The sequence below is a fragment of the Bos indicus genome, chromosome 9, assembly GCF_029378745.1.
Source record: "Bos indicus isolate NIAB-ARS_2022 breed Sahiwal x Tharparkar chromosome 9, NIAB-ARS_B.indTharparkar_mat_pri_1.0, whole genome shotgun sequence".
Taxonomy (NCBI): Eukaryota; Metazoa; Chordata; class Mammalia; order Artiodactyla; family Bovidae; genus Bos; species Bos indicus.
Genome location: NC_091768.1, coordinates 76,739,501 through 76,764,706, shown reverse-complemented (window position 1 = coordinate 76,764,706; position 25,206 = coordinate 76,739,501). Strand labels below are relative to the sequence as shown.

General features: G+C 39.4%; 3 protein-coding genes across 19 annotated transcripts in view; 1 reads left to right on the top strand and 2 right to left on the bottom strand.

The window, feature by feature from the left end:
* Positions 1 to 9,453, bottom strand: part of ECT2L (epithelial cell transforming 2 like) — an 83,007-nt gene extending 73,554 nt beyond the window's left edge. For 13 of the 14 annotated variants that reach the window (XR_011568329.1, XM_070795563.1, XM_070795564.1 and 10 more), the window contains exons 1-2: positions 5,243 to 9,453; positions 367 to 458 (exon numbers count right to left, since the gene is read on the bottom strand). The gene's annotated coding sequence lies outside the window, so the exon portion shown is untranslated. The remainder of the gene's footprint in view (positions 1 to 366; positions 459 to 5,242) is intronic. The other variant, XM_070795565.1, reaches the window with a different exon arrangement.
* Positions 1 to 25,206, top strand: part of NHSL1 (NHS like 1) — a 415,209-nt gene that overhangs the window by 56,766 nt on the left and 333,237 nt on the right. For all 3 annotated transcript variants that reach the window (XM_070795555.1, XM_070795556.1, XM_070795557.1), the window contains one exon: positions 3,707 to 3,764. In XM_070795555.1, coding sequence (XP_070651656.1) covers positions 3,707 to 3,764 — 58 coding nt within the window. The remainder of the gene's footprint in view (positions 1 to 3,706; positions 3,765 to 25,206) is intronic.
* On the bottom strand, positions 9,575 to 25,201 carry CCDC28A (coiled-coil domain containing 28A). Of its 2 annotated transcripts, XM_019966938.2 has the most exons (6): positions 25,070 to 25,201; positions 20,929 to 21,128; positions 17,617 to 17,780; positions 16,593 to 16,747; positions 15,527 to 15,549; positions 9,575 to 10,143 (listed from the first exon to the last, which is right to left on the bottom strand). In XM_019966938.2, the coding sequence occupies exons 2-6, from the start codon at positions 21,084 to 21,086 to the stop codon at positions 10,089 to 10,091; spliced, it is 555 nt and encodes a 184-aa protein (XP_019822497.2). In that variant the 5' UTR covers positions 21,087 to 21,128; positions 25,070 to 25,201; the 3' UTR covers positions 9,575 to 10,088. The 2 variants fall into 2 exon arrangements, with proteins under 2 accessions (XP_019822497.2, XP_070651681.1); XM_070795580.1 differs by lacking the exons at positions 9,575 to 10,143; positions 15,527 to 15,549 and having other exon boundaries at positions 16,610 to 16,747; positions 17,553 to 17,780.

Genomic DNA, 25,206 nt, shown 5'->3' with positions numbered 1-25,206 from the left:
GATTCAATCCCTTCATTCTTTCTGGAGTTATTTCTCCACTGTCTCCAGTAGCATACTGGGCACCTGGGGAGTTCATCTTTTAGTGTCCTATCTTTTTGCCTTTTCATACTGTTCATGGAGTTCTCAAGGCAAGAATAATGAAGTGGTTTGCCATTCCCTTCTCCAGTGAACCACATTCTGTCGGACCTCTCCACCATGACCTGTCCATCTTGGGTGGCACCACACGGCATGGCTTAGTTTCATTTTGTTAGACAAGGCTGTGGTCCGTGTGATCAGATTGGCTAGTTGTCTGTGATTGTGGTTTCACTCTGTCTGCCCTCTGATGCCCTCTCTCAGTGCCTACCGTCTTACTTGGGTTTCTCTTACCTTGGACGTGGTGTATCTCTTCACGCTGCTCCAGCAAAGTGCAGCCACTGCCCCTGACCTTGGGCACAGGGTAGCTCCTCTTGGAGGAATCCCTTAGAAGAAATGGAGTAGCCATCATAGTCAACAAAAGAGTCTGAAATGCAGTACTTGGATGCAATCTCAAAAATGACAGAATGATATCTGTTTGTTTCCAAGTCAAACCATTCAATATCATGGTAATTCAAGTCTATGCCCTGACCAGAAACGCTGAAGAAGCTGAACAGTTCTATGAAGACTACAAGACTTTCTAGAACTAACACCCAAAAAAGATGTCCTTTTCATTATAGGGGACTGGAATGCAAAAGTAGGAAGTCAAGAAACACCTTGAGTAACAGGCAAATTTGGCCTTGGAGTACAGAATGAAGCAGGGCAAAGGCTAATAGAGTTTTGCTAAGAGAACACATCAGTCATTGCAAACACCCTCTTCCAACAACACAAGAGAAGACTCTACACATGGACATCACCAGATGGCCGAAATCAGATTGATTATATTCTTTGCAGCCAAAGATGGAAAAGCTCTATACAGTCAGCAAATACAAGACTGGGAGCTGACTGTGGCTCAGATCATGAACTCCTTATTGCCAAATTCAGACTGAAATTGAAGAAAGTGGAGAAAACCACTAGACCATTCAGGTATGACCTAAATCAAATCCCTTATGACTATACAGTGGAAGTGAGAAATAGATTTAAAGGACTAGATCTGATAGACAGAGTGCCTAATGAACTATGGATGGAGGTTCGTGACATTGTACAGGAGACAGGAATCAAGACCATCCTCAAGAAAAAGAAATGCAAAAAAGCAAAATGGTTGTCTGAGGAGGCCTTACAAATAGCTGTGAAAAGATGAGAAGTGAAAAGCAAAGGAGAAAAGGAAAGATATACCCATTTGAATGCAGAGTTCCAAAGAATAGCAAGGAGAAATAAGAAAGCCTTCCTCAGTGATCAATGGAAAGAAAGAGAGGAAAACAATAGAATGGGAAAGACTAGAGATCTCTTCAAGAAAATCAGATACCAAGGGAACATTTCATGCAAAGATGGGCTCGATAAAGGACAGAAATGGTAGGGACCTAACAGAAGCAGAAGATATTAAGAAGAGGTGGCAAGAATACACAGAACTGTACAGAAAAGATCTTCACGACCCAGATAATCACGATGGTGTGATCACTCAACTAGAGCCAGACATCCTGGAATGTAAAGTCAAGTGGGCCTTAGGAAGCATCACTATGAACAAAGCTAGTGGAGGTGATGGAATTCCAGCTGAGTTATTTCAAATCCTGAAAGACGATGCTGTGAAAGTGCTGTACTTCAATATGCCAGCAAATTTGGAAAACTCAGCAGTGGCCACAGGACTGGAAAAGGTCAGTTTTCATTCCAATCCCAAAGAAAGGCAATGCCAACGAATGCTCAAACTACCACACAATTGCACTCATCTCACATGCTAGCAAAGTAACGCTCAAAATTCTCCAAGCCAGGCTTCAGCAATATGTGAACCGTGAATTTCCCAATGTTCAAGCTGGTTTTAGAAAAGGGAGAGGAACCAGAGATCAAATTACCAACATCCTCTGGATCATGGAAAAAGAAAGAGAGTTCCAGAAAAACATCTATTTCTGCTTTATTGACTATGCCAAAGCCTTTGACTGTGTGGATCACAATAAACTGTGGAAGATTCTGAAAGAGATGGGAATACCAGACCACCTGACCTGCCTCCTGAGAAATATGTATGCAGGTCAGGAAGCAACAGTTAGAACTAGACATGGAACAACAGACTGGTTCCAAATAGGAAAAGGAGTACGTCAAGGCTGTATATTGTCACCCTGCTTATTTAACTTATATGCAGAGTACATCATGAGAAATGCTGGGCTGGAGGAAACACAAACTGGAATCAAGACTGCCAGGAGAAATATCAATAACCTCAGATATGCAGACACCACCACCCTTATGGCAGAAAGTGAAGAAATAAAGAGCCTCTTGATGAAAGTGAAAAAGGAGAGCAAAAAAGTTGGCTTAAAGCTCAACATTCAGAAAGTGAAGATCATGGCATCCGGTCCCATCACTTCGTTGGAAATAGATGGGGAAACAGTGGAAACAGTGTCAGACTTTTTTTTCTGGGCTCCAAAATCACTGCAGATGGTGATTGCAGCCATGAAATTAAAAGACGCTTACTCCTTGGAAGGAAAGTTATGACCAACCTAGATAGCATATTCAAAAGCAGAGACATTGTCAACAAAGGTCCGTCTAGTCAAGGCTATGGTTTTTCCAGTGGTCATGTGTGGATGTGAGAGTTGGACCATAAAGAAAGCTGAGCACTGAAGAATTGATGCTTTTGAACTGTGGTGTTGGAGAAGACTCTTGAGAGTCCCTTGGACTGCAAGGAGATCCAACCAGTCTATCCTAAAGGAGATCAGTCCTGAATATTCATTGGAAGGACTGATGCTGAAGCTGAAACTCCAATACTTTGGCCACCTAATGCGAAGAGCTGACTCATTTGAAAAGATCCTGATGCTGGGAAAGATTGAGGGCTGGAGAAGGGGACGACAGAGGATGAGATGGCTGGATGGCATCACCGACTCGATGGACCTGGGTTTGGGTGGACTCTGGGAGTTGGTGATGGACAGGAGGCCTGGCGTGCTGTGATTCATGGGGTCCCAAAGAGTCGGACAGGACTGAGTGACTGAACTGAGTCTGTACCTCTTCTTGTGTGTAACTGGATCCAACAAACATAATAAGTAACAAAACCAAAGTGGGGAGGGGAACATGTCATAAATACTGTATTTACTATCCTTTTTTTGAACAGCTACTCTGGCACGGAGCTAGTCACTCTTTCCTACACATAAGCTCATATATTTCTCATATTCACCTTGAGAGTTTGATTACAGACAAGAAGAACAGGGTAAAGAAAATCATCTATGGACACACAGGCAGTAATTGGCTATCAAATTTAAAGATTATACTGGATTTTTCCTAATATGTGAGTGTAACTTTAATTTGATATATGACCACTATGGGTTAATTTGGAAACATACTTTCTATTCCGTGACTGACTATTCTTTATAACTGACATATCTATTAGAAACTTAGCAATTGACACTGGTACCTCCATGCTTAGTGAAAGAAAAGGGGGTGATTCATATGATAATCAAAGTCAGACTAAAGGGTGAAAGGGCTGGACAATCACCAGTCCATACAGAGAGCTATAAATCATCACTGGGCTAAATCAGAACCATGTTGTCTTAACTATGTTTCCACAGGTGACTGGTTACACAGTTGGAGGAATGTAAATTACTCTGGTTCTGCTCCACAGGACAAGACACTGACTTGGAGTGGAAACTGGAAACAAAACATTGTTCCCTGGCACAGAGGTACCTACATTTGAGTCCTTTGTCAATTCACACTGCAAGTTGTACAATGACTCATTTATTATCTAAATTTTGATTCTTTAAATATGCCTCCTCTTGGGTTGTATGGTTCTAAAGACTGCAAAAAGAACAGGTGTAGAGAAAGAGTGTGATTCATGAAAAAATAGAAATGAAAGATAATTCTAGTTAAATGTCCAATATGCAGGGCATGTAAAAACAAGACACTTGAATGTCAACTTGTATATAATTTTTATTAAATGCACAAATAAATGATGAAAATAACAGCATGTTTTGAGGAAATCTGCCCTATTAATAGCATAGAAGGGGATAGGAAATACCATACTTGTGAGCCAAAACTGCTGCTGCTCAGTGGCTTCAGTAGTGTCCTATGCTTTTCGACCCTATAGACTGCAGCCTGCCAGGCTCCTCTGTCCATGGGATCCTCCAGCAAGAATACTGGAGTGTGTTGCCATGGACTCCCCTCCAGGGGATCTTCCCAACTCAGGGATTAAACCCACGTCTCTTGAGTTGCAGGCAGATTCTTTACTCCTGAGCCACCGGGGAAACCCATGAGCCCAAACTGGACATATTCAAATGATGAATTTGCTCACTGATAGAGAAGTTTACAGTTATAAACATTAAAATTATAACAAGCGACTGTACTATTTAAATTCATTTGAGAAAAAAAAAAAAAAACAATTATTGTTGTTCTAAAACTTTCACGTCTCAAGCCTTACTTTCTTTCATGGAAATAATGGTTTTTGGAGCACGATTTTTGAGGTTCTTATGGTGCACAAAGGTCAAGATGGGCTTGAAAACAATTACACGGGTTGAGCTGCACTTGAATACAAGCGATGTCTGGATATTCTGTTCTGGTATATGGCAAGATTTATTAATAAGTACAGCATAAGTATTTTTAAAAGGATAAATATTAAGTACCATGATTTGATCCTATTGACCTATTTACGAATATAATCTTATTCATCAAATCTCAGCATATTAACTTTTCAAAACTATGCAGTTCTAACCATGAACTGTACTCGCAGGTTCTTTGTGTTTCTCCTTTGCTACCCCACGCCCACCCCTTCCACTCTCCACATTTCTGACTCCGCGGAAGGAAGAGGGCGAGAACTAGCCAACGAAGGGTAGGAGTCGTTGTGAGTGAGTTCAGAATCCTACGAAAATCAGTGTTTTCCGAAGTGCTAAAGAACGTGACTTCATCTCTACCCCCAAATGCGTGCTCTGCAGAAGCTAAGAGTTTACTGACAACGGCCCAGTTCAAACCTGACCCTAGGCAGGGATAGTTTCATTCCTCCCAAGCGCCACTTCTGGGCGCTGGTTCCCCAAGGCCACGGAAGGGGAGCCCAGAGAGGGCGCAGCTTAGGGTCTTCCCGAGGCTGCATCGGGAACTTAACCGCCCAGGCGCTGAACCCCGACGGCCCCAAGCAAAAGCTATGCGGCCCGGAAGGCAAGGGCTTTACCTCCAGGCGGTGGCGGAAAGACCCGGCCTCTGGCGGTTGCCTCCTCTTTGGATCGCGTGGAGGGGCGAGAGCAGGACGCCGGCCGCAGCCGGGGAAGGGGCGGGGGCCGGCAGCGCGCCGTTTCCATAGAGTCCCAACAACACGGCCCCGCCCCGTCCCGCAGGCGGCCCGGCAGCACCGGTATCGGGACCGGGTGGCCAGCTGTCCCTGCTGGGGAACTAGAAGCCGGGCGAACAACACCCCCATCATCAGGGCTGCACCGGATTCTGGCCAGGTCGGCGATCCTGCTCCTTTGTCACTCTCCAGGGAATTTGTGACAGGATCCCAGGAATCGCTATAGTCCTAGAAGCCCCTGAAGACGAAGAGCAGAGGAGCCAAACCCCAACAGGAGACTTGGATATTGAACCCATGTTTGCTTGGTCTCCAAGAAAGTCAGTAACTTTAAGGCTGTGTGATGCAAACGGTGGGATTTCTTAATCTTCAGCAAATCGTCCGATTATTTTAATACCTATTGCCAATTTTCACATTATACAAGAGATACCAAAGCCTGAACAATATCCTTCTTGATAAATTTTTATTGATTCTGGTCAAAATGCCTTTAAGTATTTATTGTGAAGCTTTTTTTTTTAATATGTAGATGAACAGTTACCACCAAGGAAAGATGTTCACATGAAAACTATGTTAGAAAACTATATGAATTGTGCCACCTAATTTTTGTAATTTTTCGAGTCCCCTGGTGGCTCAGATGGTAGAGAATCTGCCTGCCATCTGGGAGACCTGAGTTGGCTCCCTGGGTCGGGAAGATCCCAGGGAGAAGGGAATGGCTACCCACTCCAGTATTCTTCCCTGGAGAATTTCACTGACAGAGAAGTCTGACGGGCTACAGTCCATGGGATCGCAAAGAGTCGGATACTACTGGGGGACTACATTTTCTTTCACTTTAATTTTTGTAAATAAATGTTTAAGAACTCTGGAAGTGTGTGCTGCTGCTCTTACTGCTAAGTCGCTTCAGTCGTGTTCGACTCTGTGCGACCCGATAGACGGCAGCCCACCAGGCTCCCCCGTCCCTGGGATTCTCCAGGCAAGAACACTGGAGTGGGTTGCCATTTCCTTCCCCTATGCAGGAAAGTGAAAGTGAAGAGTGAAAGTGAAGTCGCTCAGTCGTTCCTGACTCGCAGCGACCCCATGGACCGCAGCCCACCAGGCTCCTCCGTCCATGGGATTTTCCAGGCAAGAGTACTGGAGTGGGTTGCCATTGCCTTCTCCGGGAAGTATGTGAACAAATGTTAAATGGTTTGCTCTGGTAGTACTTTAACAAAATCCAATTTTAAGTAAAAATTTTCTACAGTAAACATGTGTGTTAAGTCGCTTCAGTTGTGTCTGACTCTATGAGACCCTATGGACTGTAGCCCACCAGGCTCCTCAGTCCAAGGGATTCTCCAGGCAAGGATACTGAAGTGGGTTACCATTTCCTTTTCCAGCCGCCAAGAGATTGAACCTTTGTCTCTTGCATCTCCTGCTTCTCTAGGACCGCCTGCATTGGCAGCCCAGGTTCTTTACCACTAGCGCCACCTGGGAAAGTAAATACTAACATCTGTATAATAAATTTTATTATAATTAGGTTTTGTTCTAATCCAAGTACCTCATGTTTTTTTCCTGTTGTCTTTTAACATGTTTAAGTTGTGTGAAAGGATACAAATTAGATAAACTAAAAATCTGTCACCTGAGACCCACATGGAGTTCCTTGACACAAAGGACCAATGAACCAACTGAACAAACAAGGTCAATCTACTGCTCTGTCACTAAGCCACAGGAAACAGCTTTTTCTTTACTCTGTCTCAGGACTCATCCAAGAAAAACATGTCAAATGACAGAGTTTCCTTTTGCTCTGTCAGACCTAGGATGCTCTTGCCCCTGGAATCCCTATCCGCTAATCCCAACAGAAAAGTTTTGAAGGTTGCATTTAATGCTCTGGTGACTTTCTCATTTTTAAAAGGGGTATTAAAAAGCTGATTAGATAAACTGACCAAAATTCTTTCAACTCAGAATGCCAAAATTTACTGAAATTGAGATTTTTTAAAAATAGTGTCCAGTGGGTCCCTGCCCTCCCCCATCTCCATTTAGGTGCTTGTTTCTGTGGCCTGGAGACTAGGTGGAAGAAGCATGGGCCTATTTTACAAGGTGAAGGCAAGTGAGCTACAAGTGAATAAACAAAATGTGGCATATCAATACAACAGAACATGATTCAGCCAGGAAAAGAAGTATTGATACATGCTACAGCATGGATGAAACTTGAAATCTTGAAAACATTATAGGAGTTAAAGAAACCAGTCACAAAAGCTGTGTATGGTATAATTCCATTGATAGAAAATGTCCAGAATTGGCAAATCCATGGAAACAAAAAGTAGATTACTGTTGCCAAGTGCTGAAGGGTTTGGGAGATAGGGAGTGACTGCTAATGAGTTTCTTTCTGAGGTGACGAAAATGTTCTAGCTAGAATTAAATCATGGTGATGGATGCACAACTCTGAATCTACTAAAAACCACTGAATTATACACTTTAAAAAGGGAAAATTTTTATGGCATATGAATTATTTCAATCAGTTCGGTTCAGTCACTCAGTTGTGTCCAACTCTTTGTGACCCTATGAACCACAACACACCAGGCCTCCCTGTCCATCACCAACTCCTGGAGTCCACCCAAACCCATGTCTGTCGAGTCGGTAATGCCATCCAACCATCTCATCCTGTCTTCCCCTTCTCCTCCTGCCCTCAATCTTTCCCAGCATCAGGGTCTTTTCAAATGAGTCAGTTCTTCGCATCAGGTGGCCAAAGTATTGGAGTTTCAGCTTCAACATCAGTCCTTCCAATGAACACGCAGGACTGATCTCCTTTAGGATGGACTGGTTGTATCTCCTTGCAGTCCAAGGGACTCTCAAGAGTCTTCTCCAACACCACAGTTCAAAAGCATCAATTCTTCAGTGCTTAGCTTTCTTTATAGTCCAACTCTCACATCCATATATGACCACTGGAAAAACCATAGCCTTGACGGACATTTGTTGGCAATGTAATGTCTCTGCTTTTTAATATGCTGTCTAGGTTGGTCATAACTTTCCTTCTAAGGAGTAACCATCTTTTAATTTCATGGCTGCAGTCACCATCTGCAGTGATTTTGGAGCCCAGACAAAATAAAGTCAGCCACTGTGTCTACTGTTTCCCCATCTATTTCCCATGAAGTCATGGGACCTGGAGACTAGGATCTTAGTTTTCTGAATGTTGAGCTTTAAGTTTTCTGAATGATCTTAGTTTTCTGAATGTTGAGCTTTAAGCCAACTTTTTCACTCTCCTCTTTCACTTTCATCAAGAGGCTCTTTAGGTCTTCTTCACTTTCTGCCATAAGGGTGGTGGTGTCTGCATATCTGAGGTTATTGATATTTCTCCTGGCAATCTTGATTCCAGTTTGTGCTTCCTCCAGTCCAGCATTTCTCATGATGTACTCTGCATATAAGTTAAATAAGCAGAGTGACAATATACAGCCTTGATGTACTCCTTTTCCTATTTGGAACCAGTCTGTTGTTCCATGTCCAGTTCTAACTGTTGCTTCCTGACCTGCATACAGGTTTCTCAAGAGGCAGGTCAGGTGGTCTGGTATTCCCATCTCTTTCAGAATCTTCCACAGTTTATTGTGATCCACACAGTCAGAGGCTTTGGCATAGTCAATAAAGCAGAAATAGATGTTTTTCTGGAACTCTCTTGCTTTTTCGATGATCCAGTGGATGCTGGCAATTTGATCTCTGGTTCCTCTCCCTTTTCTAAAACCAACTTGAGTATGGCAAAACCAATACAGTATTGTAAAGTAAAAAATAATAATAATAATAAAATAATAAATAAATAAAACCAGCTTGAACATCTGGAAGTTCACGGTTCACATATTGTTTAAAAGCTAATGTTAATATTAATAAGTACTGACTGCTGAACATTACTGGTGTCAACTATTGTGCTAAAGATCTTATATGTACATGTTTTACTTCCTCAGTACAGCCATTACAAGCTGGTTATTAACCACATTTTTCTAGGTTAAAAAAAACACAAACTGAGTAAACACACATGAACCTAAAGCTAAGGGGCAGAATGGAGATTCAAACCAAGGTCTAAGTAAGATCAAAGCCTAGGCTCTTTTTCACTATATCAATATTTAAATGTGCACAAGGTACAAGGTTTGCAAGAAAGGTACAGAACCTCAATTTTCTAAATACAGTTTACCCTTTGAGGATTGAGCCAGCCCTTGTATTCCCAGACTGAAGACTGTAAGTTTATCTAAAACAGAGAGACTGTTTTTAATTTAAAACAATCACTTTATTAAAAATAGCAAATTTCACAAATATTCATTCAACATTTTGTTGTCACTGGCCACTGGAAAACACACCAGGTGTGTGTACTGATTGTCTAATGTAAACTGAAGCTGGGCTGCCACAAAAAGCCTGTGCATCATCAACTTATCAACAGTGGAATAAGTCTGATGAGCTCAGGAAGGATAAATCCTTCAGCCCCATCAACATTTAGCACAGTGCATTTCAAGTATAAACCCGTAAGGCAACAATATTAAGCATAGCAGCAAAAGCTCTGTATCACATTTCCTGATTAAGCCTTCAACAAGGCCTAGACCTCCAGTTAGGTGAATTATGGCAAGTCAAGTTTACTAAAAGCAGCATGTGAAAGCAATCACTGTATTTGCACTTTAATTACTTTAATTCCTTATTGTGGAAGATGATTCTGCTACTGGATTCAGCTGGAAAAGTAAATAGTGCTGCTTTTCTTCAAACCACGAGACAGCAACTGAATTTTATTTTAGCTGGTGGAAGTATTTGGAACATCTTGTGCATCTGCCAAATGGAGTTTTTGTCTGAAGTCATCAGTTAAGAACATTTTCATTCTCTAATGAGTACTTCTTTTACATTTCTGGAAATTACATTCAAGAGCTAAGAGACAGAGGTATTAGAAAAAGAAATATGTTTAAAGAGAAAGTGCCTATGCTGTTATTGAGAAACTTGGATGTGGTAAGACGGTCTTTAAATGTAGTGAAGTATTTTACTATGTCTAGAATTTGAAGACTTAAAGTCACTGATTCAAGACTGTGTTCCTGGTTCTAACAGAGTACAAAATGACTTTAATGCAGCAAGAATCATCTTCATGGTAAATATGAAAATATGAAAACTTACTGGATTAACAAAATTCACTTGAGAAGACAACACCACTTTATGATCCTTGGGAAGATAATTTCTTTTTGAAAGTCCAAAAGAATAAAATAGAAGAAAATCATCATAGTTCTAAAACCTTTCCTATAATCCTCTGAACTATTCTTCAAGAAGACTGGAAATAGGATAGAATTCCTGCAAAGTTTATTCCCTATCCTTCTAATCACTGCCTTTCATTTTCCTCTTTCACCTATATGATCCACTTACCACCTGTTTTTCAAGACCCAGTTCAAACAATGATCTAGATATACCGGGGACAACTAAATGCTAGCAATACATGTGTAGCAGATGTTTGCAAAAAATGTACAGACATGAGCTCTGCTGTCAAAGATATTCTCGTTCGGTTGGAAGCTTGAAATTTAACACATATAAGATGAAACAAGGCAGAATGCTAGTCTGAGGTACAAACAAAATGCTTTATGAATGTGGTCAGCTTGAGTGTTATTTGATAAGGAGAAAAGGTAGGCCAGAGTAACTCTAGGTAGAAAGTACAACCTGAACAAAGGCATTAAGGTGAGCATAAATTTGAGCATCCAGAGAATCAACTTGATGGGAATGAAAAATAATGAAAAACATAACAGGACGAATATGTTGCGATCAAATTATTGAGAGCCTTTAAAAAGTCTGACACAGTGAAAAACTTGGTAAGAAACAGGAATGGCAAGATAAAAGTGATGTTTTAGGAAGAATAACTTAGTGGCAATGTCTAAAGTCTACAGTGGTACTGTCCAGCAGAAATATAATGAAAGCAACAGATACAGTTTTAAAATATACTTATTTATACTAATAATTAGAAAATTATCATTTCACGAGTAATCTTTATAAAAACATTAAGATACTTTACATTCTTCTTTTCAGTCTAAATCTTTGAAAGTAGGTGTGCACATTATACTTATAGCATATTTCAATCCATATTGGACACAATTCATGTGCTCAGTAGATAACCTGGCTAGTGGTTGTCATATTCAACAGTGCAACTCTATAGAGTTTCCAGAGAACAGAAATTTGAAATATTATAGAATCAGGTGATGAGGGTAGAGAATGAAAGAATATAAAACAGAACTGATAATGCCTGACAACTAACTGTAATTAAGAGAGAGCAAGTAATTTCATGTCCCTGTCCAGTTAAATGGCAGACAGTGCCATGACTGATTAGCAATATCTGCTATAGTAATAGAAAGGATTTTTAAATAATCTTGAACATTAAAAAAAATAGGGGCACTGATAACAGGGCTATGTTTGACCACTTATCATCATTCTTAGCAGGCAGAGACTTTTCTACTTGTTCTGTCAGGGACTGTAGCCTTTTCTTAGGCTCTCTAAATAACTAATAAAAATTATTCAATCCTATCTATTGCTCAGCAGATAATAAACTGCTCTTTCTTCTGTATGTAGATTCCAGAAAACACTGCTCACAGATATCCAGGGATATATTTCAATTACCTAAAATCTTTGGGAAGATATTTTAATTATTTTTTTCATAATATATATGGGGGAAAGAAATATATAAAAATTATTTTCTTCCCTCTCCTTCTCTCTTTTCCAAAGCCCAATACCCTGTAGATTAGAAACCAGTTTTTCTATGTCATGTCCAAATCCCAATACTTTTTTTTTCAAATGTGTCCTAAGTTTAGCTTAACAACTGGAACCTAATATGAAGGATAAAAAGAACACTGCATTGCACCCACCTTCCCCTATTTAATGCCCCAAAATAGTTGAATGTACCTCATTCTGGTGCTCCTAAAAGTTGTAACAATGAAACATCGTTTCACACCTCACTTTGAGAACCATCTCTAATGGGTGACCCATACTTAAGACTAACCAACTTCTGTCTCCCCCATTCAGCTCGGCCTCATACTCAAAAGCAGAGACATTACTTTGCCAACAAAGGTTTGTCTAGTCAAGGCTATGGTTTTTCCTGTGGTCATGTATGGATGTGAGAGTTGGACTGTGAAGAAGGCTGAGCGCGAAGAATTGATGCTTTTGAACTGTGGTGTTGGAGAAGACTCTTGAGAGTCCCTTGGACTGCAAGGAGATCCAACCAGTCCATTCTGAAGGAGATCAGCCCTGGGATTTCTTTGGAAGGAATGATGCTAAAGCTGAAACTCCAGTACTTTGGCCACCTGATGCAAAGAGTTGACTCATTGGAAAAGACTCTGAAGCTGGGAGGGATTGGGGGCAAGAGGAGAAGGGGATGACAGAGGATGAGATGGCTGGATGGCATCACTGACTCGATGGACATGAGTCTGAGTGAACTCCAGGAGTTGGAGATGGACAGGGAGGCCTGGCGTGCTGCGATTCATGGGGTCGCAAAGAGTCAGACACAACTGAGCGACTGATCTGATCTGATCTGAAGGGGTGACCAGTCACTTTAAGGTAGAAGTAGTATGCATTCTGCCAATGAGACCCACTGGTTTTGAGTCTTTAACTGTAGTTGTCTCTCTCTGGTTTTGTCATTCATGAGTTGGGCTCAGGGTTACCCAAATGTCCAAGTGTACATGCTCAGGGAGGCACTCAGATGTCCAAGACGATCTGCTTATTTAACTTATATGCAGAGTACATCATGTGAAATACCAGGCTGCATGAATCACAAGCTGCAATCAAGACTTCTGGGAGAAATATCAACAACCTCAGATATGTAGATGATACCACTCCAATGGCAGAAAGCAAAGAGGAACTAAAGAACCTCTTGATGAGGGTGAAAGAGGAGAGTGAAAAAGGTGGCTTGAAACTCATCCAAAAAACTAACATCACGGCATCTGGTCCCTTCACTTCATGGAAAACAGATGGGGAAAAAAGTAGAAAGAATGATAGATTTTACCTTTTTGGGCTGCAAAATCACTGAGGACAGTGACTGCAGCCATGAAATTAAAAGAAGGAAGGAAAGCTATGACAAACCTTAGACAGTATATTAAAAAGCAGAGCCATCATTTTGCCTACCAAGGTCCATATAGTCAAAGCTATGGTTTTCCTAGTAGCCATGTACAGATGTGAGAGTTGGACCATAAGGAAGGATGAGCACTGAAGAATTCATGCTTTTGAATTGTGGTGCTGGAGAAGACTCTTGAGAGTTCCTTGGACAGCAAGGAGATCAAACCAGTTAATCCTAAAGGAAATCAATCCTGAATATTAATTGGAAGGACTGATGCTGAAGCTGAAGCTCCAATACTTTGGCCACCTGATTTGAAGAGTCAACTCATTAAAAAGACCCTGATGCTGGGAAAGATTGAAGACAGGAGGAGAAGGGGACAACAGAGGATAAGAATGTTGGACTGCATCACTGACTCAATGGACATGAGTTTGAGCAAACTCTGAGAGACAGCGAAGGACAAGGAAGCCTGGCATGCTGCAGTCCATGGGATCGCAAAGAGTCTGACATGACTTAGTGACTGAACAAAAACAACTGATTATAGAGAGGAAAATTAGGAGGGGGAAGTATGATTACAGAGAGAACATTTATTAATGATGAGGAAACTAAGGTTGCCAGGCTTTGCTCAAGTTTACGGCTGCTTACCAAGATCTGAAACCAGGCAATCCAAAGCCCATGTTCTTGTACTCTACCACCATGCCTTGTTTAAATGTGGGGGTTGAACTGAGGAAGTTGGTGAGACAAATAAGTCTAAATATTTAACAAAAACTCAGATAAGAGGATAGGAATTATGTGTCATAAGCATATAAGAAAGAATATAAAGCATAGAATATGAAGCTTAAAACAAATATAAAAGGGACTTCCCTGGTGGTCCAGTGGCTAAAACTCCACACTTCCAACGCAGGGACCTGGGTTCAATCCCTGGTCAGGAAACTAGATCCCACATGTTGCAACTAAGACCCAGGGCAGCCAAATAAATAAATAGATAAAAATATTTTTATAAAAAGAATATAAAAAAAGAACTAGGAACTATCCCTTGAGAAACACCTCCTAATTAACTCATATCTTACCGCTGTATTAAAGTCTTTCTTGACAATGATATCTCACATCCATATCTCCCTACAGTTTATGTGGCTTCTTAAAAGTGTATTTTCTTCATCTGTAAAATGAAGGGTAGAACCACCTACTTTCATGGGGAGGACCAAATGAGATAATGCATGTAAAATGCTTCATGTAATACTTGGCGAATAATAGGTATTCAATAAAGGTTAGATATTAGTTACTACTACTGGATTTATATATATATCTTCCTATTTCTTCATTGTTGTTATTGTACAATTTAGCAGTTAGAAATAGTATATTTTATAGCAATAATAGCAAAATATTTTTAAAATATATAGTCTATAACATATAGTTTGGAAATTTTCATATACACATCATTACATGTAGCAATTATCTCAAATTACAGAGGACACTCTAAGATGTTAAACAATCTACCAAAATTTACATTAGCAAAATGTGGAATCAAATTTTGAAAATCAAATCTCTTGACTCTATAACCAGTATCCTTACCAGTATCTCATTATTTGGTTCAAAGAGATGCCTTACTTCTAAAATTATTCTATATAGACGGGATCATTTTTTTTTATTCTTACATACCTCATATTGTGCCTATCACTACATTCAAAAATACATTTTAAAAAGTTCTTGAAATAAATGCTCTAAATTGGAATGTCAAAACATGAATATTTTACATGTGCCTGGGTGATTTCCTTTAAGTTAACCCCATAATACACCTTTTTTAATGCATCTAATTCTAACATTAAATTTAGTGTAGTCTATTATGTCCACCATCCAACTTCCATTTACCTTAAGAATCTAAGATTCAAAATAATGTATATGGCAACTAGGCTAATTCTTAATTCTTTTGATTAAAATATTTAAAATTTTGTTTTAAAATTCCAAAAACAACACAAAGTAAGGCACAAATGAGAGAAAAACAAATTTTAAGCATACAAAACAATTAGGAAATTCCATTTAGAAACCAAAAGGAAAAAGAAATGGCCCCAGTAAATAATAGTAGGTTTCTTCACTTGATTAGTACTATTCACCAAAAATTACAATCTATAAACTTTTCACTGCTGATACTAAGCAAAGGATACATGGAAGAATTCAATTCTTCTAGCTGTAAACACAAAGCAACAAATTTAATTTTCATTTTTATAACATAAATATCATAAGTAGATAACTGTTAATCAGATATTAAATAAATTATTTCTCATTTAAACTTTCTTTAAATAAAAAAGCAAAGTATTAAACAACTTTCCAAAACTTTTTAGACTGAGAAAGTCACTTAAAATAATAATAAAGTAGCTTTAGTATTTATGAAATAAGAATATGAGAAAAGAGTTAAAACCATATGATAAAAAAAGAAGCTTTATAAGTATTCTTAAAACCATTCTTAACTATAATCATCTCTGATAGGTTTTAAAAGAAAAAAGTTGCCATTTTAATGATCAAAATCTTTAAAAACTTTATGGATTACAAAAAGATTTCACATGATACTCAGCTTTTAGTAGCAAGTAGAATTAACCATCCCTATTTTACAGAGAGAAAAATCCGAGTTACAAAAACATTAAATTGCCTAAAGTTATACAGTTCTATGGAGACCCTGGACTAAATTACAATAAACACCAAATGTATATGCAACTACCACCTGAGTAATTAATGCGAAATGTATTAATCATGCCAGGATCTTTTGAGATACTTTTATATCTTAAGATCTTTTATATATGTAAAGAAGCAAATATTTTTACTTTCAGATTTGCCAGCATCTCAGAAAATATGCTTAGATGTAAATATAATTTCCTTTGAATAAATTTTCTTTAAAAAACAGTATACGTTACACTAAGTGAAAGAATCCAGACATATATAGTCACATATTTTATAATTTCCATTTATACGAAATGTGCGGAGTAGGCAAATCTATAGAGACAGAAGATAAATTGGTGGTTGCTGTGGGACGGGGAGAGGGGAGAATGGAGAGGTATAGGCTTTCTTTCTGGAGTGATGAAAATGTTCTGAAATTAGATGTGGTGATATCTGTACAACTTTGTAAGTATACTAAAAATCACTGAACTTATACTTTAAAATGATTAAAATGGTGAATTTTATCTCAATACAAATTTTGACTATAAAAAGATTAAAAAAAAAGAGGACAGTACTCACATCAGACAGAAGCCTCTCCAGATTAGAGTCACTGGCTGCTTTTCTCTTATCCTCGGGAAGTTCCTCTAACTCCCCATAGAGCTCCAAGTTCAAGCGAGCTAATTTCTCCTGCATTCCCCGAACATGTTCCATCTGTTCAATGGAACATTCATTTCCTGGGGGAACATTCCAGAACATTAATAAAGATTAGGATAGGTTAAACTAACTGTCTTGAGGAAAAACTTCTAAAGTCTAGGTACATAAGATAAATCAGTTTTCTTTCTTTTGTAAATTACATTGTAATGACTGCATATTTTCTGCGTAAAATTATAAATCAAATCCCTGATCAAGAAAACAACAACAATCTAAAACATGATCAGGCATTAAAAAATTATATAGAAAAAAATTTTTTAAATATAAGAATGCTTTTAGCTTTGAATAAATTTCCTTTGAATAAATTTTCTTTAAAAAACAGTATACGTTACACTAAGTGAAAGAATCCAGACATATTAATATCATATATAGGAGTGTTAATACCATCTAATTCATGTCCTAGTTGACAAATGCCATTAGAATTAAGTAACCCAGCATTTTATAATAATCTGAGTGAAATTAACAGTCTTATAAGAACTTCAGCCATGAAATTCTTGAAAATCACGACTCGTGAGCAAGAAATAAGTTTAGGCTTCAAAGAAAAATAATCGAGTGTTTCCAAATTGAAAACACTAAATCTAAAATATTTTAATTGACAAAGAATGTCCCTATTGTTTGTTACACTTTCAAGAGACTTAATCCATCAACAGCAATCCTACTTTAACATTTCAACTAATCAACCCTTGTTAAAAAAAATCTTTTCTCCTGAAATTTTAAAAGGCAAATTATATCCCATGACAAAGGAAATCTAGGATAATTGCATTTTATGCCTCTGGACTTTTCTAATAAAAAAAAACCTGACACTTTAAAAAAAGGAATGACAAATACATGCAGAAAATATGATGCAAACATCTTGAGAAGGAAAAGAGTGGACAGAAACACTGTGGATCACCAAATGCTTGGAGTTTGCCAGAGTGGAAGTCGTTTAACAGGCTGAGCAGGCCCCTCTCCATTTCTTGGACGTCGGAGACGTCGGTAAGGAAGGAGTGCTGGATCGGGGCTGCCTGGGCGCCTCTCCCTTCTCCACCCGGAGGTCTGGCCTTTTCCTTTGTCACTCTGTTAAAAGGAGACAATGAAAAAATCAACTGCATGTGATTATCTTTAAAAAGAGATCATTCTATTTTTTCAGGTTGTTCTACATTCAGCAAAATTAGTGAGTTAAATGGATTTTTCCATAAAAACAAGACATAAGGATAAAAGCAATACAAAATAAAACCAGTCATTTCAAGGCAGAAACCAGAAGAACAGGCTGTGAAAATCTCAAACAAATGTAAACTAGAACTACTAAGATATATAAAAAGTTTGAGTAATACATCTTCATGCTCAGCCTCTCAGTCGTGTCTGACTCTTTGCAACCCATGGACTGTAGCCTGCCAGGCTCTTCTGTCCTTGGAATTCTCCAGGGAAGAATACTGGAGTGGGTTGCCAGAAATTCTTTTCCTCCAGTATGCTAATTCTTTAGATATGCAAATAAATAAATAAATAACTGAAAAGAGAATTAGTAAGTCTTCTTACTAGCCTAAGTTTCATATTTCATTTCTCAGGAAACATTCTGCTTTCTCATCTAAACCTTATCCCAGTTGTTCCCCGAACTATGGGTTGTCCAGTAGCAGTTATGGGGCCCCCACTCTGTAGCTGACTTGGTGCCAGATACTGAGTACATGAACATGCACAGGACATCAGTTATTGTACTGAAGCGTGCCCAGTCTAAGGAGAAAGACAGACATAAATTCACAATCATGATGTTATGGAGTGCTAAAGTCTGTTATCACCCTTGACTCCTCCAGCTTCCTATGGTTCCCATGTGCAGGCAGGAAGTCCTGTTGATTATATCCATAAAGCTCTCTGGTTCTTTCCTTCTCCACTGCTACTGTTCTTTATTTGAACAAGTCCAACAGCTTCCCAACTGGTCTCCCTGCCTCTGTGTATTGTCTGAGTCCCGCTTCCTTGCCCACAGAGCAGTCAAGTCAATTTTTAAAAAGTAAAATCAGATCATATAATTGACTTAATTCAAACCCTTCAGTAGTCCAATAACCTTCAGGAATCCTATTCTCTCTTGTTCTATCAGTGCTCCAGACATTCTGAATTTCTTTTGCTTCCTAGAAATCCATTCTCTCATCTACTTTCAGCTAATCCTTTGCCTACATTAGCATCCTTCCCTGCCCCGCCACTGCCATTTTTGCCAGGCTACTTCCCACACATCCTTTAAATGTGATTTCCTCAGGAAGGCCCTTTCAGAACCCTTAGTAGAGATTGATTCTTATTATACATGTCTAGCATATCCCAGGCTCCCAAACACTTGAGTGATGGTGCTACACACATTGAGATATGGGAACAAAGAGAAAAAACAGTTCATTCAGCCTAGGGACAGCAGAAGAAACTTCCTAAAGGTGGTATGTGAATGAAGGCTCAAAGACTAACTGGGAACAGGGGTTACTTTTATAACCCCAACACATACTACAGATCCTGAAGTACACATATACTGAGTACTCAATTAGTTTCTGCATAATGTTGTGTGGAGACATCTTCCCCACAACTGTACTCACTACAGTTTGGGTCAGATGAATAGGGTGGGCTGTGGGTGTAGGGGGAAGGTGGCAAGACAAACTAATTCTCTTGAAATCAATTTAGAACACATGGGCTGTTGACAGTAGGTCAGTAACAGTTCTTCACAAAGCAAGATTTGTAATTTTATATGTATATGATATTAGACTGCTACTCTAGTGCTGTCTAAGACCTGTACCATCCCTATTACCTGTGAGCTTACTAGAATTGCTTATCTGAAGCCCCATCCCAGACTGACTGATTCAGAAACTACATTTTATGTAGTTTATGATCCCCAGGAGATTCATACCCACATTAAAATCTGAGATAAACTACTACAGAATATAAGGTCTTGGTGTAGCAAATTGTTTTTTTTTTTTTTCAAACTGGAAGCTTTATCCAAATAACTGTCAGTTCATCATTTAATAACCCTCTCAAAAAAGAAAATATAAATCTGTCCCTTCCTACTTCAAGTTTTTTGATCATGTCATGCTGTTTCACTTTATTTTAAAATAATTCAATTAAAAAGTACCCACTGAAATTATACTTTGTGCCACTGCCACTCTAAATACTGTCTGGCACATAAGCCCCAGGCCTCAGGAAGCCTACATTCTAGAATGGCGTATAGGAATTAAAGTACCAGGTAGAAAATGACAATGAGCTACAAATAAAGTGATGCAAAAATCTGGAAAAAGGAGTAATCTCCTTGCAAATCTCTTGGCCCTCTTTTTCCACCAACCATAACCATATTCAAAATCTGACTCCAAATTAAACTCCTCCAGGAGGAAAACTCCTTTCCAGTAGGACAACGTACTTAAAAGAAGCCCTTATAACTCCTGTTGTTTTTCATTTAGTCCTTATTGGAATGTTCTTTTCCAAGTGTCTTTGGTTATGTCTCTTCGGCTTCCTCAAAAAGAATGTAAGATCACCACCAAGACAGCCCTCTTGTCTTTTGTGTAAATCTAGCGGCTACAAAGTGTCACAGCGTTACTTCCTTAACTGATTCTCATGATGAACTTGCAACTGGAACTTTATGTAATCATAACTATCTAAAGGATGGAGGTTACAAAGTGCTTTTCCTCTAAAGATATTATCTTGCTTTCCAAATATCTAACACTACAAAATACATATATGCAGCAGTAATACATAACACATTCAAACTTGTCCCATTTCCTTTCAAGTTTTAAGACAAACGATGTTCACCAAATGTTAATAGTGATTACTTCCAGGTGGTGGAATTTTAGTGTTCTTCTGTTCTTTGAATTTTTCCTGTGTTTAAATATTTACAATAAATACAAATCATTTCTATTAAAACAATGAATTTATTATTATTAAAAAAAAAAAACTAAAGCACAAATATTCAGTTTAAAAAACCACCACCACATACCTCTTTTCCATTTCTGGCTAGCTCATCAACTTTGTCTACAAGTTCTCTTGCTCTGTATATTTTAATATGAGACAAAGAGCCTTAAAGCCAATCATTCATTCTGCATTTTTTAATCTCTGTACACTGTAACCTTCATAAAATTTTTTCTAAATCACATATAGTATGTGCCTCAAAAGTCAAACCAAGATAAAAAAAAAATGTTATAAGACTGAGTGGATTTAGTATTTCCTTTAATAGCATTTTGCTATAATAATGTAAAAGAGAAGAATTCACCTTTTTAACTTTGGTCGCTGTGAAGTTGACTGGGATGCAGGATTTGAAAACCCCGTGCTTTTACTAACTGGAATGGCATTTTTTTTGGTATTAACAACCTGAGTAGAGTGGGCACTAAAGGACTTAGGACTTCTCCTCTTCACTTTGCGCTCCTCCATTGTTTTAAGTTCCTTACTGCACCCAGGCCAGCTTCTTATGACCTAAGGAAATACAGCAGATTTATACACATACGCTGTAAGATGCCAAAATGAAAGGGGTTCAAAGACCCACTTTATGGGTTGAAAGATGATCAAGAATTTCAGAGGTCATTAAAGAAAGTTAGAACAAGGATCCTTGAGCTTAATTTACTGTACGAAATACACAGAAGCCCTAACCAAAACTCCCTGTTAGACAAGAAATTTTGTTCATCATTTTACTAATTCATCCCATAAATATTTACTCTCTTCCACATGTCAGACACTATGTTGGGCATTGGTGAGACAGTTCTGAGCAACACAAAGTCCTTGCCCTCAAAAAACCTATATCGTTATAGAAAGGGTATGACACCTAAACACCAAACAAATCATTCAGCCTGACTCAAGCCTTAGGTAGTCTTTAGGTTTCCCTTCTAAAATGTATTCTTTGAAAAAAGAACTAGATTTAAACAGATGTATAACTGACATCAGTTCAGTTCAGTCGCTCAGTCGTGTCCAACTCTTTGCAACCCCATGAATCACAGCACGCCAGGCCTCCCTGTCCATCACCAACTCCTGGAGTTCACTTAAACTCATGTCCATCGAGTCAGTGATGCCATCCAGCCATCTCATCCTCTGTAGTCCCCTTCTCCTCCTGCCCACAATCCCTCCCAGCTGACATAGGTACCTGCATTTTAACTAGCAACCAGAAACCTTATTTCAACTATCACATAGAAATTCAGTTTCTCCCAAGACATAATACTGATTCTGGTTCCTTGACAAAAACTGTTCTGTAAAGTTAAACTTGTTCCATGACTATTTTGAATTTACTTTCTCTATTTCCAAGGAAACATGAAATTTTATTATATACATTTAGTTTTGCCAATATAAAAAAAGTTCAGTTCAGTTGCTCAGTTGTGTCCAACTCTTTGTGACCCCATGGACTGCAGAACACCAGGCTTCCCTGTCCATCACCAACTCCCAGAGCTTGCTCAAACTCATGTACATCGAGTCACTGATGCCATCCAACCATCTCATCCTCTGTCATCCCCTTCTCCTCCTGCCTTCAATCCTTCCCAGCATCAGGGTCTTTTCAAATGAGTCAGTCCTTTGCATCAGGTGGCCAAGGTTCCAACTTCAGCATCAGTTTTTCCAATGAATATTCAGGACTGATTTCCTTTAGGATTGACTGGTTTGATCTTCTTGCAGTCCAAGGGACTCTCAAGGGTCTTCTCCAACACCACAGTTCAAAAGCATCAATTCTTTGGCACTCAGCTTTCTTCATAGTCCAACTCTCACATCCATTCATGACTACTGGAAAAACCATAGGTCAGTTTGACTAGACGGACCTTTGTTGGCAAAGTAATGTCTCTGCTTTTTCATATGCTGTCTAGGTTGATCACTGGAGAAGGCAATGGCACTTCACTCCAGTACTCTTGCCTGGACAATCCCATGGATGGAGGAGCCTGGTAGGCTGCAGTCTATGGGGTTGCTAAGAGTAGGACACGACTGAGCGACTTCACTTTCACTTTTCACTTTCATTCATTGGAGCAGGAAATGGCAACCCACTCCAGTGTTCTTGCCTGGAGAATCCCAGGGTTGGGGGAGCCTGGTGGGCTGCCATCTCTGGGGTTGCACAGAGTCAGACATGACTGAAGAGACTTAGCAGCAGCAGGAGCAGATTGATCATAGCTTTTCTTCCAAGGAGCAAGCGTCTTTTAATTTTGTGGCTGCAGTCTGTCACTGTTTTCACTGTTTCACCATCTATTTGCCATGAAATGATGGGACCGGATGCCATGATCTTAGTTTTTTGAATGTTGAGTTTTAAGCCAACTTTTGCACTCTCCTCTTTCACTTTCATCAAGAGGCTCTTCAGTTTTTCTTTGCTTTCTGCCATAAGGGTGGTGTCATCTGCATATCTGAGGTTACTGATATTTCTCCCGGCAATCTTGATTCCAACTTGTGCTCCATCCAGCCTGGCATTTCACATGATGTACTCTGCATGTAAGTTAAATAAGCAGGGTGACAATATACAGCCTTGACACACTCCTTTCCCAATTTGGAACCAGTCTGTTCCATGTCTAGTTCTAACTGTTGCTTCTTGACCTGCATATAGATTTCTCAGGAGGCAGGTCAGGTTGTCTGATATTCCCATCTCTTTAAGAATTTTCCACAGTTTGTTGTGATCCACATAGTTAAAGGCTTTGGCATAGTCAATAAAGCAGATGTAGATGTTTTTCTGGAATTCTCTTGCTTTTTCAATGATCCAGTGGATGCTGGCAATTTGATCTTTGGTTCCTCTGCCTTTTCTAAATCTAACTTGAACATCTGAAAGTTCATGGTTCACGTACTTCCAAGAAAGGCAATCCCAAAGAAAGGCAATGCCAAAGAATTTTCATTTAAAAAGTTACACTATGAAATTACAGTCGGTTTTTCCAGAGAGAATATATATGAAAGAAAAAGTTGCTCAGTCGTGTCCAACTCTTTGTGACTCCATGGACTCATGTAATTCTCTAGGCCAGAACTGCGGAGTGGGTAGCCTTTCCCTTCCCTTCTCCAGGGGATATTCCCAATCCAGTGATCGAACCCAGGTCTCCCACACTGCAGGCGGATTATTTACCAGCTGGGCCACAAGGGAATTTACCCAGTACTATCCCTTAATTTTATGTATTAACCAGCTTTATTTTCTTAACAGCCACCTATCTAAAAACATCCTTCTACATTTCCTTTTTACTTATGCATAAATTCAACTCTTCCTAATTATACTGTTTCATGTATCATAAGATGAGAAATTTATATGATTACTTGTCTCATCGGATGGCAAAAAGCCTTAGCAGCATTAGGTCTTGACTGTGCTGTGCTGAATTTAATCATTCTATGACCATTCAATGGAGAAGGAAATGGCAACCCACTCCAGTATTCTTGCTTGGAAAATCCCATGGAGAGAGGAGCCTGGTGGGCTATGGTCTATGGGGTCACAAAAGAGTCTTCTGACACCATTTAGCAACTAAACAACAATGACCATTCAAAAAGACTCAAATACATTGATATCACTCCTAAAGTAATTACTTGAGAATTTTAATGAAAACAACTTTTATGTGTATGTGCTACTAGCACTGTTATTAAACTACTGAATTCAGTTTATTCGGCTGACTCTAGACAATCATAACTGGAGCTAAACTGCCAAAGAACCAAAGGCTGTAAAGGAAAGGCTGTACTGCCCAGTCTGTCACTGCAGAGAACAAACTGCTTAAATCTTGGTTAACAGTTTTTTCCTTTAAGAAGCATTCTCAGTTACAGAACAGATCTTCTGGAGTTGGTTAGGCATGCAACACAAATTAAATTATAACAATTAAAAAATAACAACACAGAAGATGGGATATCAGTTCTTCAGAGGCAAGGATCTTATACATTTATGCTACACATAAACACGCTGGTTTTTTAATTTAATGACGCTTATATACAGTTGGTGATACAAGACGAAAAAAAAAAAGAAAAGAAAACTAGGAAGTAAAGCAACGCAAATAAACCAAGAGTGGTCTAAACTAAGATGTTCTGAGGGGGAAGGGCTCGAAAATTACCCATGTTGGGAAGTAACATCACTACTACAGGAACACCGAAATTCCTCCTGTATATCAAGCAGCAAGGAACCTTTCAGAAAAGACCTTCACAGAATACAGCTCGTAGTCTTTTGAGAGCCAGGAACTCACAGCCTCCAAGAAAGACCACTAAGAGTCTCTTTAGACTTCACCTCATTTCCCTTGCCCAGGAGTTGGTGATGGACAGGGAGGCCTGGCGTGCTGCAATTCATGGGGTCGCGAAGAGTCGGACACGACTGAGCGACTGAACTGAACTGAATCAGCCGTCATGGAGACCCTTCACCGCCCAGAATACAGTAGTGGCCAGAGAGAGTGATGGGAGGGGCCTAGAAGGGACACTGCGGAGGTGCCTTTGTTTCCACTTCGTACCTGAGGAGAAAGGGGATCGTGGTTCTCTTCACCCTGCAAAGACCCCGGGGCCTCTGAAGCCACCGCCGCAGCCGCCGATGCTACCGCTGCAGCTCGAGCCGGGCTCACATCCCGGACCCTGAGCCTCCACAGTGCTC